The sequence below is a fragment of the Camellia sinensis genome, chromosome 2 (genome assembly GCF_055761805.1).
Source record: "Camellia sinensis isolate YWXY chromosome 2, ASM5576180v1, whole genome shotgun sequence".
Lineage (NCBI taxonomy): Eukaryota > Viridiplantae > Streptophyta > Magnoliopsida > Ericales > Theaceae > Camellia > Camellia sinensis.
This window is the reverse complement of record NC_138962.1, coordinates 197,512,108-197,528,129: the sequence shown is the minus strand read 5'-3', so window position 1 is coordinate 197,528,129 and position 16,022 is coordinate 197,512,108. Positions and strand designations below refer to the sequence as shown.

Here is a 16,022-nt window from a genome sequence, read left to right as displayed (position 1 = left end):
AACAATCCCTTAATTATTGATCCATCTCTTAAGATTCAAACTCATCACTTTTCATATAAAACTTAGAAACTCTAGCTAATAAATAAGGATTGAGCTTGTTTCAAATTCAAATCTAAACTTTGGAGAATTTAAGGAGTCTTAAGACCCGCCACAGGCACAGTTTATGCAAATTCAAGGTTTAGGATTTGTTTTATAGGTTCAAAAAGGCTTTTTGCAAGAGCATGAAGTTTTAGGCAATCAATGGGTGGTGTCTCTAATATTTCTCATTGGTCATATTTCAAGCCTATTGAATAATTACTAGACAATAAGCCAATGGTGTTGCTTGAGCACACATATGTCAACTGCCTCACAAATCTACAACAGTGAATTGTTAAGCAGCCCAACTGTGATGAACATAAACATACCAAATCACATTGATAACATCAATATACCAAATCATACATATTTTGATGCGAGAGAGATGAGAGTTAGAAACTCTGAAAGAGCACTGCATCACCAGGGCAGGCAGCTTATTAATCGCATAACCAAATTAAAATTTCATGAATTTATTGGCATCTGTCTCTATTGTGTTTTGTTCTTTGAAGGAAATCCGAGCATGTTGTCACTTGAGGCATGAATAGGCCAATGATTTCTCCTCCATGAGCTCTTTTGCCGTGGCATCCATCTTTCCCCTTGAAAACTCATCGATCTTGAGCCCTGCCATGCAAATTAGTTTAATTAATAACACAACTTGCAATACTATAAAATTTGAACACCCTTTTATTACCATATCAAAGTATAATAATATGCAACATACACAGCCAAAATAATATCAGCCAATTTCATTTTTTAACTAATTGAGGATGAATTTGCAAATTAAAAAACCCATAATTTTTTCTATTACAAAATGCAACGTTGGCACGGCAGCAATGCATTTATGATGAATGGAGCCCACACTCTACCATGATGAATGTAATGCTGCTTGACACATTGCATTTTATAAAACATCAAAAAACTTACCCTGCACAATTGACCAATCTCCATTCTCGCAAGTAACGGGGAAAGAGTAAATAAGGCCAGGTTGGATACCATAAGATCCATCAGAATACACTCCCATTGAAACCCATGTTCCCTAAATTGTTGAAGAAAAAAATAACAAAAAAAAGAAGCAAAGGAAGTAAATAAGTAGATGCAAATAATGTAGTATAGAAAGAAGAACAAGAAATAGATTATTGCAACATAAAATTCAACCTTTGGAGTTCCAAGAACCCAATCGCGTATGTGATCACAAGCAGAGCTTGCAGCAGATAATGCACTGGATAGCTTCCGAGCTTGGATGATGGCTGCACCTCGCTGCTGCACGGTGGTGATGAACTCTGTTTTTAGCCTGAGACATTCAGAAATGGAGGGCTGTTGGTAAAACAAATCTGAACAGTTACATAGATTACTAGGTTGGGAGGGAATACGGGGATGCCTTTTAAACAAGCTTGCCTAATTGTCTTTCTTTAGTTGCAAAATGAAAGTTTAAAGGGGTCTATCAAGCCCGAGCCTAACCTCTGCGCAAACTTGTATGCCCAAGTCTGAGCTCGAATTTAAATTAAAGAATTTGAGCTAGGCGATAGTTGCCCAAATTCAAAAACAAAATATTTATCATGGTTGTCTTAAACTGATGCATAAACAAATTATCTCAAAAAGTAAAAACATGAAACATAATAAGAAAATTAATTTATGTATACATAATATGATTTCATTCAAATTGTGAGAAAATATTCATTACTTTATATTAATTTATGTTTATTATATATGATTTATATCAACAATGAATTTCAGGTTGCTCAGGTTGTGAGAACCTTGCTCAGAGGCACTGTTTTGAATTTAATTCCAGTTAACAAATTTTAACGGAAGCCCAAATCAATTTTGAAATTATACTACCCAAGATCTAAAATTTTTTAGGCTAGACTTGAGTCACTCGAGTTGTGTGCCCAAAATACTCTCCTACGATTGAGAGCATAGGACATTACAGTTGGAAAATTTAAAAGGTACGATAGGATATTAGATGTACCATACCAATTATCGTCACCAACAAGTTCTCTAACCGGCTTATGTGCGGTACCGGTGTTAACAGTTGCATGATTGACATCAGGATATTGAGTTGAAGAGTGATTACCCCATATGATCACATTCTTCACATCTCCAACATGAACGTGTATCCTCTCTGATATTTGGCCTAGGGCTCTGTTATGATCAAGCCTTGTCAGGCATGTGATGTTTTTCTCTGGAATTGAAGGGGCAAATTCTTTCAAGATGAGTGCATTGGTGTTAGCTGGGTTAGCAACCACTAGCACCTGCATAGGAGGAATCACCAAGAAATGGTTTAACTGTGAAGAAAGGACAGTTCCAGTGCACAAGGCTCCCACCAATGGAGTAGGATTCTTTGCAATAATTTTTGGTACTACAATCCTGCAATGGTGGTTAAACCTTAAAGCACCCAATTGATTGTGTTTTTGAGGTTTAAAATGTACTAAAACCACCGTTCTAAAATTATTGCACCAACAATTATTTTAGTGCAGGGTCAAATGTACGCAGTCTTATCTATATCTTTAAACATAACAAAGATTTGGCATTTTTGCCAATAAGGTTAATAGAAAGTACAAATTGAAAAGGACTTGCAAAAACACATAATATCAGGGAAAGTCTATTCTGACAGAAAAAATTGTACATAAAATGTATCTAGGCTAATATAGCCATGATAGTTGAAACACCTAAATCAAGAGCCATCTTCAAGATGAATGCCTCTGATATTGTTAAGAGATAGAAATCCATTTCCCCCCCTAAATACCATATAATTTTTGTTATATTCCTAATAATTTTCAACATCTTATGCCAAAATATCATACAATACATTCGGATACACACTCACACCTCATACTTGTACCGAATCTATGTAATAGAATGACCAATTTCAATAAACTTATCTGACCTTGCAATTTGGAGCAGCATGCTTCTCCAAAGCCGAAGCTTGAGCCTTGTAAATGGATACATTTTTTGACATCACATCCTTCCTCTCCATTCCTTTGTTCCGGGGGAATCCTCCGACCATGATCGCAATGTTAACACCTTTACAAGCTTCAACAACATCCGTAGTGGCAACAATACCTGTTCAACCATATATCAATCTTGTGAATTAACAAGAGTCTAATTGTTCAATTTTGTTGAGTTGGCTAATTTTTGTCTTTAAAGAACTTTTTTTAAACTCAATTAAAGATTTTTTAATTTTTAGGATTGTCTAATATAGATAGACTTAAAAGGACAATTAGAAGCAATACCCCTAAGAAGAGGAAAGGCAGCATCAACCAGTTCCATTTTCACCCCTTTCAAGGCCTCTGCAGCAGGTTGAATATCAAGCATGTGAAGAATTACAGGTTGATCTGGACCTAGCATGGCCCCTCTAGCTATCATTGGAACAAGTGCATAACCTATTTGTCCTGTGCAACAAGTTTATAATAACAAATATTAATGATCACCTTACAAAATCATTTCAAATTGCAACAAATGCAAAAATAAAATAAAATTCAGTAATAAGGCAAAATGAAGAGAAAAAGTGCAAAATTTTTAAATGGGATTTGCATGCTTGACTTGCATTGGGCAGTCTTCGAATTTTGATAATCAAGGGATAAATTCCGACACACACACCCAAAAAAAGAAAGAAAAACTTGAAACAGAAGCTCATCTTTAGAAATCACATTCAAACAGATCAAATAATTGAATCAATTCATGAATGACCTTTCAGTAGAGTTTGGTTGGTTGAAATGATTTTATTTAGGAATGGAATGATTATATTCCTTAACCTCCCAAAAGAATGACCATTTGCCTAAATTGGTGAATGATAATTCCATTTTACATTTCAAATGTAAATTCTTTTCTGTTTACCGAACCAAAATGAGATTCTGACGAAATGACCATTCCATTCCAGCCACATTACACACTGAACCAAACACTACATTAGTATATTCAGCGATCTAAGAGTTTTAGAGACCCACAAAAGGGAAAATTTTGTTACAATAAAACATTAGGAGACTAACTGCAGGCCATCATGAAAAGTAAAAGAAAAAAAAAAAAAAAGACCTTTAGCAACAAAATTTTAAAATGTTGCTAATAAATGCACTTTTAGACACAACAATATCATGCCAAAAGGTTTACTTTTTGAGATGAAAATTTTGCTCCAAAAAGGATAGTAGTAATTCATTACTAAATGTTCAAATTTGTCTCTAAAAATACAACAATGATACTTTTGGCAACTAAGATTTTTCATCCCTAAAAAGTAATTTTGTCCCTAAATTTGTCTCTAAAACCGTAATTTGTTGTAGTCATAATTTATATTCATACAACAACCAAAAGTATTGCAAAGTTCACAAACAAAAAAACTAAATCCAACATAAAAATAAAATGAACATGCCTGTTGCACCAGTCACTAATACTGTAATAGGTTCCTTCTCCACATTCAAGAAGCTTGATATATGTCTGATGATCATCCATGACAGATACAGACAACCAGAAACCACAACTACCTTCTCAACCAATTCCAAATGATCCATTTTTTTTTTTTTTTCACAAGAACAAACCAAACCACAACTGTTTCTGATAAAATTTATCCAATATAAGCTAACCATACCTTACCACATTTATATATAACATAACACCAAGTGACCAAGCAAATGAAGTATCCATACAAACACATCACAGCAGGCAATCAAATGCCAATACAAAGTCTGTAAGCAACAGTATCCTATATCCTCAGTCCAAAGCAAAGTACATAATATAAGTATAAAAATTACACTTTATCCCCCTCAACTATCACCCTTTTTCACTTTACCCCCTCAAACTAAAAATTGATACGATGTACCCCTTCATCTTCTAAAAGTTTTCAATCTAACCCTTATGTCTCCATTATGTTAATGACATTGACAGAAAAGGTGCATGCACATGTCATATTTATGATAAAAATACCTTTTAAAAATCTGTCATAGACATGTGCACATTACATGCACTTTTTTCATCAATTTTGCTAATAGAACAGAGATATAAGGGTTAGATTGAAAATTTTCAGAAGATGAAAGGGGTACATCGTATCAATTTTTAGTTTGAGGGGGTAAAGTAAAAAAGGTGATAGTTGAGGGGGGTAAAGTGTAATTTTCCCTATATAATAATGCACAGAAATATTATGTACTTAAAAAATTGTCCAAAATTTGAATGTATGTCCTAGATTTAAACTTTGTGTGGTGTGAGCTAAATTTGATCGCTTGTCTAAATAAACTATTTGTGATCCTTGTTAAACCAAAACATCTATTATGATTATTACTCTCAATTTAAAAAACAATCATGCTTGAAAGGTGCCCAAATTTTAAAATGTGAGGATCAAATTTACTTTGAGTGTGATTCACACCACAGCAAATTTAAAAACTTAAAATCTACATATTACATCAAATTTTGGACAATTCTCTCCGTGGCTATTACATAGCCTTTTTTTTTCAAAATTACTATTGTCAGCAAAAACAAGTTGTGATTGATTCAAATAGTGAGGTCTTTTATTTTAAATATATAGTCATTACACTTTATATAAAGTTCACTGTACTATTTAAATCAATCACAAAGTGTGTTTTGTTTAAACACTTATACATGAACAATACAATTTCTCATTTTTTTTTTTTTTGGATGAGTTTTCTGTACATAGCATTTTCGTTTGTTTTTGTGTATCATTTTCCTTATGTGTATGTGTTAAGTGTCAATGAATTTGAGGTGATAAAGATGTCTTCCTTCTTTGCTAGGAAAAGAACCTTACATGCCTAGACGCCATGTTTAAAAACTAGATTAGATTGAATGGAATTAAGAGTTATAGAATACTAGTGTGGTGATATTAGGTTAGCGACGTAGAATAAATTATATTTGTTTGTGCATTTAGTTGTTGAGATTAAATTTATAAAATTATCTATAAAAAAAATAAAAATAAAAAACCTTTTGTTTAAAAAAATAGCTTTATTATTTTTGTAAGATGAGGTTATAATGATCTTTTGACTATTTATAATAAGGATTGTGAATCCCACCCCTCTCTATGGGAATTTTATAATGATCTTTTTATTTTTCATATTTTGTCATCTTTAATTTTTTACTTTTTAGATGGACCTAAAAATTAAAATATTTGTAAAAAAAACTTTAAAAATTCCACTAAATACAAAAGAAAACATAAAAATTCAGTTCATAATTTTTTTTTGTATTTATTGATTTTTTTTTATATTTCTTCACAAATATTTTATTTTTTGGTGTCTAGGTGCATCAAAGTTATGTCCATTAGAAATTTTTTTTAAAAAAAATTGACTAAAACCGGACAAAAAAAAATGTTAAAAACAATAAAACACATAAAATAAAAAATAAAATAGATTAATTATACCTACCTTTATAATTTAATCAAAATCTCACTTTATCCCTTCATTTTTAATTGTATCAATCAACCCTCTTACACTTTAAGTTAAGTTACAATTTGAGCCTTCAATCCGTCTACCCTTAACAAAGTTGACGAAACTTGTTATTTGAATAATGTGTGGCATTTTTGTTGTCTCATAAGACCCTTACACTTTTACTAAATCTCACTTTACACTTAGACTTTCAATTTTTGTTAGCTTAAATGCTACAAATAAAAATAAATGGACCAAACTGAGATTTTAGTGAAAGCACATGTATAATTTGTCCTAAAAAAATCAAAATTTGTGTTTGAAAACTCAAATAAAAGACCGAGTTGGATAAGCTCCTCTCCATACTTGTTTATATTCTTTTTATGGGTTTTAATTCGAATCTGCATTGATGATCTATCTTGTAGGCCCCGCAATGAATGTCATCCATGCAAAAAATTAATCTAATCGAATAACTATATATATATATATATATTTTGGAGCTGATTGGACAACTATAAACATGGGGAAAAAATCTCATTTTATTTTATAAAGTAGATGGTTTAAATTTGCTTACCATTCATTTCATAAAACAAATTACGATTTATTTTTATATTTATAATTTTCTGATGAAGTTTTTTGTATGAATACTTTGATTGTAAGACTTACGAAATAAATAATTTGAATCATTCATACGGGTCTGGATTAAAATATATATGTATATATATGAAAAGATATAGAAAGATGAGGTATGAAGGGACACTTATCCCGTTTATCATATCCCTAGAATAATAATTTCATACTAAGGCCTTGTTATTTGACAATTATATGTTTTAGTTAAAAAAATAATTTCATACTAAGGCCTTGTTATTTGACAATTATATGTTTTAGTTAAAAAAAACTGGTTGTCATGTCATTCTCTCTATTTTATCATCTTTTAGTAAAAAAATAAAAAAGTTCCTATAATAATTTGTTGCTAAACGAGGGTTAAACATTTTTTTAAGCCAATGCACCAATTAGCAATCCAATCTCTCATTCCAAATGCAGATTCAGATTTGTATGTTTGTATATATGACATTATGTATGTATATGTGAAAAACAAGGGGGGGGGAGAGAGAGAGATTACCAGCGGCGCCGGTGACGAGAACCCTGACTGGATCTTTCGCCATTGTCGCAGAGAGAGAGAGAAAGAGAGTATGGAGCAGAAGATTCAATGTGTGTGTGTATATATATAATAGTCGTAAAGAGATAGGGAGAGAAGATTGAGAAAATCGAAGGGTGACGAAATACGAGGGGATAGCGATAGGGATAGGGTTAAGGGTGATCCTTGGAAGTTACAGAGAATGAGAGACAGCAGCTTTTACAGTTACAGACAAAAAGCAAAGAGAAAAACTAGGGATCATGAAAAAAAATTTCATGAAAATGATTTATGACTTTTAGAATATCTTGATTAGTATGTGGTGCTTTATTTCAAGTGTTATCCAAAGATCATAAATCTTTTATGATCATTTTCATGAAAGTTTTTTTTTATGATATCTAGCATTGCTCAAAAGCAAAACGCCAATCCTTGGAAGTTCGTTTTCATGCACCATCCCCGTGGCCTCCTTACTTTTTCATGAATTCGGGTGGGACGGGACCTTGAAATGGGAAAACAAATAACAAAATTTAGCGAAAATAGAAGTATAATTTGCTTGTTTAGAAAGTTGGTTGTTTTAATAAATTATTTTAATAGGTTAAAATATTTATATTTAATAAAATAATTAGATTTTTTGGTAATTAAATATAATATTTATAAAAAAAAAAAGTAAAATAATTATAGATTTGATGTGATATTTTATCTTATTAACTTTTAGCCTATTTTTTCTTTTTGTAAATCTTAACCTAAAAAGCAAACAAAGCCAGATAGAAGAGTTTTTAAAAATATATCAAAATATATTAGAAATATATTTTATATCAATGACTAATATCAATCCTAAGATCAATTCTATCAAGTGTACCAAACACTTGGTTTCGCCTAAACACACACTCTCTCTCTCTCTTTCTCTCTCTCTCTGATACATATCTAAAAATGTTAGCCTCCCACCTACCACACAATTAGGGATGTAAATCAAACCCGGCCCATGTCGAGTTTCGCGGGCTCCTGTCAAAATTCAGGCCCACGAGCTAAAAAATCCTGCCCAGGCCTGGGTATTTAGGCCGGGCGGTGGGGGTGGCCTAGGCCTGGTCTCGGGCTTGGGTGGGCCTGATCATTTTTTTATATTTTTTCTACTAAAATTTTATTATTTTTCACTAAAAAAGACATTGGACCTCAGGCGGGCCGGATTTCAAAATGATGGCTCAGGCCCAGGCCTAGGGGCTCGAGCTGGGCTCGAACTCAGGCCTAAACGGGCCAGGCCACCCACGGGCTGCGAGCCATTTTTACACTCCTGCACACAACCCCCCCTCTCTCGCTCTCTCCTCTTGATTTTAAACTCTCTTTGCCCATTTCTCTCTCCATTTCTTTGTTCCCATTTCTCGCTCCGACCACTCAAACTATCGTGCTCCAACAGCTCAGTTGCCATTGTTCACTCCAACTGTCAAGTATTGAAAGATTTCATTGTGTTGAGTTTGTGTGATTTTTTATTTTTTGATTAGATATGTGTTTGGGTTTGTGTTTCTAAAACACAAATCCAAACACATACCTAATCAACAAGCTTTAGTTACACTTGCACTTAGGGACGGAACTAGGATTTTATTATCGGAGGAGCCAAAAGAACAATAATTTTTTCACCATATACACAAATACACATGTATATAGAATATGATATATAAATTGTATATATACATAAATAAATAAAAAATTATATACCATAGAAGCAATCTCTAATAGCACTACAAAAAATTAAAATTTTAGAGACCAAAATTTAGGGACAAAATTATTTTTTAAGAACCAAATATTTTTGTTGCAAAAGTATCGTTATTATATTTTTAGTAACGAAATTTAGACATTAATGATAAATTATTATCCTTTTGGGACCAATTTTTTTGTCTTAAAAAATAAATCATTTTGAGATCGAATTATTTTGTCTTTAAAAGTCTATTTATTAGTGTGATTTTTTAAATTTTGTCACTAAAAGCCTCTTTTTTACTTTTCGAGACGACTTTTTAGTTACTATTCTCACGACGATAAAAATTGGTCCATAAATATCTTTTACAACAAATTTTCACTTTTAGAGATCAAAAATTTGCTCTTTACAACTCTTATATGTTGTAGTATAGTATGAAAAAGTTTTTTTTGTGCAAAATAGAAAGAGAATGTAAGATGGAAGAAGAATGAATAATGAGATATATATTTTTTATACCGAAGAGCCATTTTATGTATAAAATGGTATATATTTTTAAAATACTATGATAAACAATATTTTTCACAAAAACAGGAGAGCTATGACCCCCTATAGTTTTTCCCTGTTTATGCTCCGTCTGTTAGGGCAAAAAATATTTCAAATGGAAAATATTTTCTATGATTTTTTTTTTACGAAAATGTTTTATGTTTTTTTTTTTTTTTTTTTTTTTAATGTTTGGTAGTGGTGGTGGTCATGGTGCCGAGGTGGTGGCGGAGGTGATTGTGATAGCGATAGCGATGGTGATGATGGTGTGGTGGTGGAGGTAAGAGTGACAGTGGTAGTGTGTTGACTTTGGTAAGATTTTAGTCTGAAAAACATTTTTTAAAGTAAAAAATATTATGTACTTGTTTTCTGTTGATCATGAAAAATATTTTCTGTTAACTTTTGTTTTTCATTATACCAAACATTAGAAAATACAAAAAAAAATATTTTTTGTCCAAACAAACAGAGTGTTATACATATAGTTTGATTCAAGACCAACCATTCCAATTTATTCTCTAACTGCTTTCACTTTAATTTTAATTAAATGAAATTATTTTTCAAAATATGTTGTCCTCATTTTCAAAAAATGAAATAATAAAGAATTTTTTTCATACTCAATGAAAAATAAGTTTGCACGACAAAACTTTTTTATTTTTATTTTTAAAAGGTCAAACTCCTTTCTACTTTTAAAAGTGAATGTTATCCAAACTCAATGTTACCATGTTACCACAACCCATTACCGTAACCACCTTCTCCATCACTTCACCACCACCTTCTACCACCTCATCATCATCGCTAACACTATAACTAATACATTAGTTTTACAGTTGCAACTAAATATATGAAAATATTTTCTATAAAAATTATTATTTTCATAAAAAATGCTTTCTATTAAAAAAGTATTTCCTTGCCAAAGCAAGTAAATCAAAAGTGCCTAGGAACCCATACCATCATGAGTTCAATCTTATTGTGAACAATATATATTTTTTATTGGTGTAAAATAATAGAACTTATCATTTTATATAGAATTAATCTATTTTGAAAATATGTTTGTATTTTTTAATCAATCATATTTTATAGAGAAATGGCTGGTAGCTCGAAACCTCGAGGCTCGAAAATGGCTCGAAATCAAAACGTCGCCGTTTTGATTCGATTTTTTTTTTCTCTTTTATCTGTGAAACGCAAGAAGAAACGCAAGAAGAAAGGGAGAAAGAGAGGGAAGAAGGGAGAAAGAGAGAGAGGAGAGAAGAAAGAGAGAGAAAGGGAGAAAGGGCGGAGCCGATCTGATCTTCCTTCCTCTTCCACGATCTGATCTTCCTCTTCCACTCTACCCTCGCCATCACCGGCGACTGCCACACCGGCAGATCTGTTTTCTCTCTCTCTTTTTTTTTTTCTGGATCTGAATTTTTTTTAAAAAAAAATTGTTAATGAAGATGTGTTCGTGAAGATCCAGATCTGAAGGTAGGAAGATCAGATATTTTTTTTGATCGGCCAGATCTGTTTTCTCGGCATTTTTTTTTCTTCTTCTTCTGCCTTTTCTTCTTCCTCTTCATCAGAAAAACACAGAAAAATTGTGTGTGTGTGTGGGTGATTTTGCTGCTGCTGTTGTGTGTGTGTGTGTGTGTGTGGGTTTGGGTTTGATTTGTGTGGGTGATTTTCCTGATTTTCCAGATTTGTGATGATGTTGATGAAGATGTTCATAATCTGAAAATTTGTGATGATATATTGATGAAGATGAAAAAAATTTGGGTCTTTGTGGACTTTTTCAGAAAAACGCGAAGAAAGGAAAAAAAGAAAAAAAAAATAGAAGAAGACACCAAAACGACGTCGTTTTGGTGTCGAGCCACAGTCGAGCCACAAAGTTTCGAGCTACAAAACAGAACTGTATTTTATATATTATTCACTCATTAAAAAAATATGTGAATAAATTCATTTTTTGCTTTCTTATGTGCGGTGTTGGGATGATCTCTTATGTCACGCTCCGAATTTACACGGTCCAGCCCACGTGAATAAATCCACAACCGATAAACAAAAAAAACAATAAAATATATCAAAGCAACATCTCTCATGTGAATGAATGCTATAGAGTCATACAGTAAATGAGTTCTTCCAATTCATACATCCTATATACAACATCTAGGTCGTATGAATGTTCATTTTACTAAACATACAACGATGTTAGTCATCAAGTTAAAATGCCCATAGGCTTACATTATATACAAAGGGTGTAACATTTACAAGAATGACACATGGCCTAATAAAGCAAGTAAATAGCCCATGGCCTACAAATACAAGAACCACCCTATACGGTTCCGAACGCAACTTTACGTCACTGTCCACATCCACACATATACACCTGAAAAATATTTTTAACCACCTGGGGTGAGCATAAAGCCCAGTAGAGATACTACAACACAATGTATGAATCTTAATGAAGTCATAAGGTGAATGCATATGCAATGTCCTTGTAAAACAATTCCACATTTCCATCTCAAAACAATACAATGCCAGATTATATATTAATTCATGAAATAATCTCTTAATATTAGTAACAGGGCGGTGAATATAACACACTTTAAATTTCTAACCAAATACAACCTTTCACGGAAATTTCGTCTGTAGGAAACTGTAAACCGGCACCAATGTAAACGTAGGTTATACAAGCACTACTATTGCCATTTCACAAAAAAATCATCCACGAGAATCGGCACCCATGTATATGCCCGGTTTTTAAGACTTTCACCATGAACACACATGCCAAGTTAATTTGAAGGAACCACATCACTAGGGGTGTCCGCGGTTCGGTTTGGGACAGTTTGCGGTTCGGTCTGGACCCGGTCGCATCTATACGGTTTAGGGAAAAGTCAACCCGCAATCGCCCGCAATGCGGTTTGTGGTTTGTGCAGATAGGGTTCGCGGATGTGCGAGCGGTTGCGGGCGGTTTGCGGATTGAACTTTTTTTTCAAAAATTTATTTTTAAACCTTTTCTTTCTCCCATTTTGTCAATCTTTATTTTGGACCTTTTTTCTCATATTTTCTAAAATGCTCCAACATTAATAATTAATGAATTAAAACTTATAAAAAACTTATAAAATAAAAAGCACAACAAATTCAATTCATAACCTAGACAAATCATTCAAAATCTACATTCTATCATTAACTTGCATTCATCCTAGATTCATCATTCATAACCCAAATAAAAAAATCCTACATTGAAAATTCAACATTCATCATTCCTAACGCCCCCCCAAAAAAAAAGAAGTAATTCTTCATTAACTTACATTCATCCAAAATGCAAAAAAAATAAAAATTCATTAACTTACATTCATCCAAAACCAAAACGCAATTAAAAAAAAAATTGTTGTCAAACTTCATTCAATACAAACCCATGAAATAAAATTAAAACATTTCAAAGATATCAAACTTCATCTTCATGAATCACATCCAATTCAACTTTCACAAATTCCAATTCTAATTCCATGCATTTGGTTGATGAACCCTGCACAAAAACAAATTGAAAAAATATAAACTTTAATCTTCAATTATAGTAAGAAATGAAAAGATAAACAAATGTCTATATATTGCATCTCAATATAGTAAGAAAATGTGTTGAGTATATGAAAAAATTACAAATGAGCAAATGGATATTAGACATCAATTATAGCATCAACATTATAGGTTGAAGTTGAAGATGAGCTTGACTCCAAAGTACCTAATTAGAAGTCAACAAGAAAAGATTAATAAAACTTACATTAGAAAATGAATAATACAAATAAAAATAACGATAAATAAATTCTCATTTACCCGAGTCATATTGCTCAAATTCTTCCACATCATCCATCGCCTTTCGAAGAGAAATTGGAAGGTTGCTTCGAAGCCAATTTTGAGTACATACAAGAGATTCAACCATAGAAGGCGAGAGTGAACTACGAAATGGGTCAAGAATACGCCCTCCCATACTAAAAGCCGACTCCGATACAGCGGTAGAAATAGGCATGGCCAACACATCCTTTGCAAGTTGTGATAACATCCTATATTTGGTTGCATTCACCTTCCAATAATCCAAAATCTCAAATGTTTGATTCTTTGCAAAATGTTTAACCTCGGATAAATATTGTTCTAATTCCGACTTAGATCCACTAGTGCATTGCCCCTCCAAATAGGAATTAAATTGGGAGTCAACTAAAGAATAGGGATCATCATCATCATCGTCTTCCACCATATTCACAACTTCACTCACACTTGGAAGTTTCTCATTTGAAGGATAAAGTGTGACATAATGGCTATACAAACGACTTAAGCAACTTTTAACCTTGTCTACCATCTCTTCCACCTTCCTATTATCTCTAAGAAATAAATTGGAAAAACAAAACTCCAAGTATGTCATTTTTTTGGTAGGATCAAGAACCACCGCAACATACAACAACAAATTGATTTTACTTTCATCCCCCCAATACTTGCTAAACTTTAGCTTCATATCTTTTCCATTGTGCTCAAAGTATCATCCTCCTCCAAAATTAATTGGTTAATTTTGCTTTCAATAACAAACATCTCTTTGTAAAAAGCATTAGAAGTAACAAAGAGAGACCTCGAAAATTTCTTAGTTGCAACATAAAATAATTTTAGAAACCTCAAAAAAATTCTACACTTTTTCCAATCCAACTCATTCAGACCTCTTCGTATGCCACCATCAACATCCTTGAAATAAGGTTCAAAGTTGGAATCCACAAACTTCAATCGGTTAAAAGCCTTCTCATACTTTTCGGCGGCCTCTAACATCAAATAGGTAGAGTTCCACCTAGTTGGTACATCTAGGCATACAAGAGCTTTTGAATCAAGTTTGAGTGTGGCCGCACACTTCTTAAAAACATCATGCCTATGAGGAGAAGACTTCACATATCTCACCGCAAGTCTAATGTTGGCAATGGAATCATCCATTTCTTTCAACCCATCACTCACAACGAGATTAAGAATATGTGCACAACAACGCATATAAATAAACTCATGTTGCAAAATAGTCCCCTTCCAATCTTTGGTTTTCGTTTTCAAATATTGAATGGTAAGATTATTAAAACTAGCATTATCAACTGTTAAGGTGAATATGTTTTCAATGTTCCACTTAATCAAACACGACTCAATTTTTTGACCCAATGTTTCTCCTTTGTGATCCTCAACTTGTTGAAAATTTATAATTCTTTTTTGAAGTTTCCAGTTATCATCAATGAAATGAGCAGTCAAACACATGTAACACAAATTCTGAATAGATGTCTAAGTGTCCGTAGTAAAGCAAATTCTACGACCCTTCATGGCCTTCTTTAATTTATCCCTTTCATTCTTGAATATATTGAGCACTTCTCTAGATATGGTTTGACGAGAGGGAATTGGAGTGAATTTGGGTTGCATGACATTACAAAATCTTCTAAACCCAACACCCCCCATAAATCTAAATGGCAACTCATCAATGACCACCATCTCCGCAAGAGCCCTTTTACAAGTATCAAAATTAAAAATTGTTGCTACAACCTCAGCACCCTCTTCATTTTGTTTCGGTTTAAGATTTAGTGTTTGTTGACCATCTGTATCCCTATTTGGATATTCTTTGCAATTGGGTGTATGACTCCTCAAATTACTAGTCCCATGAGTTCTAGAGTCAGCCATATACTCTTTTTTACAATATTTACATACGGCTTTACGTTTCCCATCGGTCCCTACAACCTTGTCAAAATGATCCCAAACTGTGGATGGTGCTCTCTCCCCTCCACCCTCACTCTTTCTCTTTGGGGGTCTAGGAGGCTTAGGTTCAAGTTCAGGTTCGGGTTCGACTAAGAGAGGATTCATTTGAGAATTAGAGGATTCCAGAGGTACAAGATTGATTGCGGGAGATTGAATACTATCCTCCATTTAAACTGGATTACAAAAATACAGTCACAGAATCAATTTTACAGACACAGATTTAATTTTAATAACAGATTGAATTCTAAAATTATACAGACAAATTCAGATGTACCAAAATTATACAGACAGAATCAATCAGTTTGAATGTAAACAGATTGAATGTAAAATTAAATAACATACAGATTCTACCTATTTTTTCTGAATTCCACCTAGTTGGTCAATCTGAATTCCAAAAACTAAATAACATAGAGATTCAGATTTCAGATTTAATAACAGACACAATTAATAAAATTAACATACAGATTCAGATTTCAGATTTAATAAAATTAACATACACAAT

The 16,022-nt window shown here is 32.7% G+C and overlaps 1 protein-coding gene and 1 long non-coding RNA gene across 3 annotated transcripts; both read right to left on the bottom strand.

The window, feature by feature from the left end:
- Positions 1 to 389: 389 nt before the first annotated feature.
- Positions 390 to 7,825, bottom strand: LOC114274248 (malate dehydrogenase, cytoplasmic). 2 transcript variants are annotated; one of them, XM_028216138.2, is made up of 7 exons: positions 7,549 to 7,825; positions 3,306 to 3,464; positions 2,960 to 3,135; positions 2,047 to 2,324; positions 1,231 to 1,366; positions 1,000 to 1,111; positions 390 to 696 (listed from the first exon to the last, which is right to left on the bottom strand). In XM_028216138.2, the coding sequence occupies exons 1-7, from the start codon at positions 7,589 to 7,591 to the stop codon at positions 602 to 604; spliced, it is 999 nt and encodes a 332-aa protein (XP_028071939.2). In that variant the 5' UTR covers positions 7,592 to 7,825; the 3' UTR covers positions 390 to 601. The 2 variants fall into 2 exon arrangements, with proteins under 2 accessions (XP_028071939.2, XP_082772661.1); XM_082916535.1 differs by lacking the exon at positions 7,549 to 7,825 and adding an exon at positions 4,436 to 4,715.
- Positions 7,826 to 12,943: 5,118 nt separating this feature from the next.
- On the bottom strand, positions 12,944 to 13,694 carry LOC145820534 (uncharacterized). Its single transcript, XR_014362267.1, has 2 exons — positions 13,592 to 13,694; positions 12,944 to 13,499 (listed from the first exon to the last, which is right to left on the bottom strand). It is a non-coding gene; the product is annotated as an uncharacterized LOC145820534 (long non-coding RNA).
- Between the last annotated feature and the right edge of the window lie 2,328 nt (positions 13,695 to 16,022).